Raw genomic sequence first — 6,000 nt, 5'->3', positions numbered from 1 at the left:
GGGCGCAGACAGGGGTGTATGACTATACAGGGGGGCGCAGACAGGGGTGTATGACTATACAGGGGGGGTGTATGACTATAAAGGGAGGGGGTGGACAGGGGTGTATGACTGTACAGGGGGGGGCAGACAGGGGTGTATGACTGTACAGGGGGGCAGGGGTGTATGACTGTACAGGGGGGGATAGGGGTGTATGACTGTACAGGGGGGGATAGGGGTGTATGACTGTACAGGGGGGATAGGGGTGTATGACTGTACAGGGGGGGATAGGGGTCTATGACTGTACAGGGGGGGCAGGGGTCTATGACTGTACAGGGGGGGGCAGGGGTGTATGACTGTACAGGGGGGGCAGACAGGGGTGTATGACTGTACAGGGGGGGCAGGGGTGTATGACTGTACAGGGGGGGATAGGGGTGTATGACTGTACAGGGGGGGCAGGGGTCTATGACTGTACAGGGGGGGCAGGGGTCTATGACTGTACAGGGGGGGATAGGGGTGTATGACTGTACAGGGGGGGGCAGGGGTCTATGACTGTACAGGGGGGGGGCAGGGGTGTATGACTGTACAGGGGGGGCAGGGGTCTATGACTGTACAGGGGGGGGCAGGGGTGTATGACTGTAGTTCCCTCATTAACAGTACAGGAGTGTAGCATAGGAGGAGGAGTGAATGGGCTTCAGCAGGCAGGATAAGCTATAGGAGACATTGCTGTGTGTGACATCCTGCTTGCTGCAGCACATCCATTCCTCCTATGCTAGACTCCTGTACTGTTAATGAGGGAACTACAGGACAGCTGCCGCCAAGTGCTGCTCCTCCAGCTCCAGCTCTGAAATGCCAGCGTCCCGGCACACACACGTGCAGCGCTCGCCGGCCGGATGTGGGGGGCGCTCAGATAGGACCGGACCGGTAGGGGCCTCGGACGGGTGAGGAGAGGTGGTGAGGCCTCGGACGGGACGGGACCGGACCAGTGGGGTGGGGGCCTTGGACATGTGAGGTGGGACCGGACGGGTGGGGAGAGCGAGCGCTTGGACGGGACTTGCGGGGGGCGGGAGGTAAGCTTTTGCTGCTGCCCCTCCTCCTCCTCCTCCTCCCGCTTTGATGCCGGCGTCCCTGCACATAACGTGCAGCGCTAATGCCGGGCGGCGCGCATGTGTGCTCTGACGGGACAGGAAGTACAAAAATACCGCAGATACCGTCCTGGCTAAGTTGAGGGCGGTTAACCGACGCCAGTGACGGTATCGGTATTTTTGCGGTATACCGCCCAGCTCTAGGATATAGTGTATAGGGACAGTATATAGTGTATAAGGACAGGATATAGTGTATAGGGACAGTATGTAGTGTATAGGGACAGTATATAGTGTATAGGGACAGTATATAGTGTATAGGGACAGTATGTAGTGTATAGGGACAGTATATAGTGTATAGGGACAGGATATAGTGTATAGGGACAGTATGTAGTGTATAGGGACAGTATACAGTATATAGGGACAGTATATAGTATATAGGGACAGGATATAGTGTATAGGGACAGTATATAGTGTATAGGGGCAGTATACAGTATATAGGGACAGTATATAGTGTATAGGGACAGGATATAGTGTATAGGGACAGTATATAGTGTATAGGGACAGTATGTAGTGTATAGGGACAGTATATAGTGTATAGGGACAGGATATAGTGTATAGGGACAGTATGTAGTGTATAGGGACAGTATACAGTATATAGGGACAGTATACAGTGTATAGGGACAGTATATAGTGTATATGGACAGTATACAGTATATAGGGACAGTATATAGTCAGCATGTACACATACCCCACACATGATATTAGATGAGAGGCTCTAGAGGAGAATAGGCGTGGTTTCTCTAAACCCCAGGAATGGGCGTGGCCAGTGACGTAGAACGGCGGTTGCTAGGAAACCCTGCGCGTCTCCCGGAACTCACACACACACACACACTGCTCGCCGGTCATCATGGGTCCGAAGAGAGTGAAGAGCTCGGTGTCCTCCGCGGCCGCCATTACCGGAGCCCCCCGGAGCTGGGAGCCCGCCCTCATCAGCGCCCCCCTGGACGAGGTACGGGGGAGACCCGGGGAGGGGTACGGGACGCTGCACATTGTCTGCGTCATGTCACATCAGGCTGCATGCGTCTTCTGGTGATGCCAGTCACATGATGCGTCTTCTGGGGAATTCCAGTCACATGATGCGTTTTCTGGGTGATTCCAGTCACATGATGCGTCTTCTTAGTGATTCCAGTCACATGATGCGTCTTCTGTGTGATTCCAGTCACATGATGCTTCTTCTGGGTGATGCCAGTCAGATGATGCGTCTTCTGGGTGATGCCAGTCACATGATGCGTCTTCTGGGTGATGCCAGTCACATGATGCGTCTTCTGGGTGATGCCAGTCACATGATGCGTCTTCTGGGTGTTGCCAGTCACATGATGCGTCTTCTGGGTGGTGCCAGTCACATGATGCGTCTTCTGGGTGGTGCCAGTCACATGATGCGTCTTCTGGGTGATGCCAGTCACATGATGCGTCTTCTGGGTGATGCCAGTCACATGATGCGTCTTCTGGGTGATGCCAGTCACATGATGCGTCTTCTGGGTGATGCCAGTCACATGATGCGTCTTCTGGGTGATGCCAGTCACATGATGCGTCTTCTGGGTGATGCCAGTCACATGAAGTTTTTTTTATTTCTGAGTTTATGGGGGCCACACAGTGCCACAACGGGGCCCCTACATTATACAGGGGTTACTCTATTGTATATGTGTACACCCTGTGACCAGTGCTCACCGCTGCCCCCTCTCCTGCCCTACAGTGTAAGTCCATATTCCCACTCTGTAAGAGAGCGGCCGTGTCACGGAACGTCCGATGTCAGAAAAGTTCATCCCGGCCTGTACTGCAGTACTGGCATCAGTGTGTACCCGCATCCCCGGCTGCTCACATTGTGCGTGCCGCATGGACGTTGGACGCGGTGGTTGCATGATGCCGCTGTTCCCACGACCTGGTCTGATATATATATGTATACCTTCTGCTATTTGTTTGTTATTGATTGGGTATTGACTTCACCAGTTATTTCTTTCACCGATTACTGGAGTATGAACGTATCATAAGCCATTTGTTTGTCTCGGATCAGATACCAGATTATGTTTTTGTAATATATATAATCACTATTGACACTGGTTTTGTATTTGTACACATGATTTATATATGATTTATACACATGATTATATTCTTCATTGATAATTAAAGAACTGATTGATTGGCACATTTATACTGAGTCTGTGGACCATGTTGTATCACTGCCTGAAAGAGGCTACCATGCCGAAACGTCGCACTGGTGGGTAATAAAACTCCAAGGATTGCGGAAAGTGCTGTCTCCATTGTTCCTTTATGCACTATGTGTATACATTCCAGCTGTAACATAGTGTGAACATAGCCTAAGGAGAGAGTAACAGAGCCGCACAATGTAAGGAGAGAGCGAGTAACAGAGCCGTACAATGTAAGGAGAGAGAGAGAGAGAGTAACAGAGCCGCACAATGTAAGGAGAGAGAGAGAGAGAGAGAGTAACAGAGCCGCACAATGTAAGGAGAGAGAAAGAGTAATAGCCGTACAATGTAAGGAGAGAGAGAGAGAGAGTAACAGAGCCGTACAATGTAAGGAGAGAGAGAGAGAAAGTAACAGACGTACAATGTAAGGAGAGAGAGAGAGAGAGTAACAGAGCCGTACAATGTAAGGAGAGAGAGAGAGAGAGAGAGAGAGTAACAGAGCCGCACAATGTAAGGAGAGAGAGAGAGAGAGAGAGTAACAGAGCCGTACAATGTAAGAGGAGAGAGAGAGAGTAACAGACGTACAATGTAAGGAGAGAGAGAGAGAGAGTAACAGAGCCATACAATGTAAGGAGAGAGAGAGAGAGTAACAGAGCCGTACAATGTAAGGAGAGAGAGAGTAACAGAGCCGCACAATGTAAGGAGAGAGAGAGTAACAGAGCCGTACAATGTAAGGAGAGAGAGAGAGTAACAGAGCCGTACAATGTAAGGAGAGAGAGAGAGAGAGTAACAGAGCCATACAATGTAAGGAGAGAGAGAGAGAGTAACAGAGCCGTACAATGTAAGGAGAGAGAGAGAGTAACAGAGCCGCACAATGTAAGGAGAGAGAGAGTAACAGAGCCATACAATGTAAGGAGAGAGAGAGAGAGTAACAGAGCCGTACAATGTAAGGAGAGAGAGAGAGTAACAGAGCCGCACAATGTAAGGAGAGAGAGAGTAACAGAGCCGCACAATGTAAGGAGAGAGAGAGAGTAACAGAGCCATACAATGTAAGGAGAGAGAGAGAGAGTAACAGAGCCGTACAATGTAAGGAGAGAGAGAGAGTAACAGAGCCGTACAATGTAAGGAGAGAGAGAGTAACAGAGCCGTACAATGTAAGGAGAGAGAGAGAGTAATAGAGCCGTACAATGTAAGGAGAGAGAGAGAGAGAGAGAGAGAGAGAGAGAGAAAGTAACAGAGCCGTACAATGTAAGGAGAGAGAGAGTAACAGAGCCGTACAATGTAAGGAGAGAGAGAGAGAGTAATAGAGCCGCACAATGTAAGGAGAGAGAGAGAGAGAGAGTAATAGAGCCGCACAATGTAAGGAGAGAGAGAGTAATAGAGCCGCACAATGTAAGGAGAGAGAGAGAGAGTAACAGAGCCGCACAATGTAAGGAGAGAGAGAGAGTAACAGAGCCGCACAATGTAAAGAGAGAGAGAGTAACAGAGCCGTACAATGTAAGAAGAGAGAGAGAGAGTAACAGAGCCGTACAATGTAAGGAGAGAGAGAGAGAGAGAGAGTGAGTAACAGAGCCGTACAATGTAAGGAGAGAGAGAGAGTAACAGAGCCGCACAATGTAAGGAGAGAGAGAGAGTAACAGAGCCGTACAATGTAAGGAGAGAGAGAGTAACAGAGCCGCACAATGTAAGGAGAGAGAGTAACAGTCGTACAATGTAAGAGGAGAGAGAGAGTAACAGAGCCGCACAATGTAAGAAGAGAGAGAGAGAGTAACAGAGCCGCACAATGTAAGGAGAGAGAGAGAGAGAGAGTAACAGAGCCGCACAATGTAAGGAGAGAGAGAGTAACAGAGCCGCACAATGTAAGGAGAGAGAGAGAGTAACAGAGCCGCACAATGTAAGGAGAGAGAGAGTAACAGTCGTACAATGTAAGAGGAGAGAGAGAGTAACAGCCGTACAATGTAAGGAGAGAGAGAGAGTAATAGAGCCGCACAATGTAAGGAGAGAGAGAGAGTAACAGAGCCGCACAATGTAAGGAGAGAGAGAGAGAATAACAGCCGTACAATTGTAACGCCTGGAGTAGTGGATCCACTGGACCGTCACCAGCGATGGCACTAACCTCACCAGGGAGCGGAGTCTAAGGGGCCGCTGGTTTTCACCAGAGCCCGCCGCAAGGCGGGATGGACTTGCTGCGGCAGGCGACCCCCAGGTCGCTACCCCTGGCTTGGTTGCTGGTGACGGCAGGCGAGGCGTGGCAGGAGCAGTAGGCAGGAAATAGTGCTGGCAGAGGTCTGTAGGCGTAACCGCAGGTGACAGGCTGAACACAGGAGCAATGGAGTGACAGGGGAGCAGGAACCAGGAACAAGGACTAGGGACCAGGTAGCGGATAGGAAACAGGAACAACAGGGGGCTGGGCCAAACGCTATGGGAAGCATGTAGAGGCTCCAACCCAAGGGACAGGGCATACTGGGATTTATAGGGAGTGATAGGTGCAATTAACCAATTAAGGGCGGACTGGCCCTTTAAATCTGAGACAGCCGGCGCGCGCGTGCCCGAGGAGGCGGGGACGCGCGCGCCGGCCGACACAGATGGAGACAGGAGCGGAGGAGAGGTGAGGCGCCCCCAGGGGCTGAACTAGCAGCAGCGCCGGGTCCCTGCACAAGGACGCCGGCGGCTGCATGGGGCAGGAGGAGGTCGCGGCGGTGGCCCGGAACATGGGACACCGCCGCGGCCGTGAC

At 51.4% G+C, this 6,000-nt stretch overlaps 1 protein-coding gene across 1 annotated transcript in view; it reads left to right on the top strand.

Moving 5' to 3' along the window:
- Window positions 1-1,929: 1,929 nt before the first annotated feature.
- Window positions 1,930-6,000, top strand: part of SPAG17 (sperm associated antigen 17) — a 193,560-nt gene continuing 189,489 nt past the window's right edge. The window contains exon 1 of the mRNA XM_069945151.1: window positions 1,930-2,070. Coding sequence (XP_069801252.1) covers window positions 1,969-2,070 — 102 coding nt within the window. The 5' untranslated portion in view covers window positions 1,930-1,968. The remainder of the gene's footprint in view (window positions 2,071-6,000) is intronic.

Source organism: Dendropsophus ebraccatus, chromosome 11 (assembly GCF_027789765.1).
Source record: "Dendropsophus ebraccatus isolate aDenEbr1 chromosome 11, aDenEbr1.pat, whole genome shotgun sequence".
Classification (NCBI taxonomy): Eukaryota; Metazoa; Chordata; class Amphibia; order Anura; family Hylidae; genus Dendropsophus; species Dendropsophus ebraccatus.
Note: the sequence above shows the minus strand (reverse complement) of the source record. Positions and strands in the feature narration are given on the sequence as shown.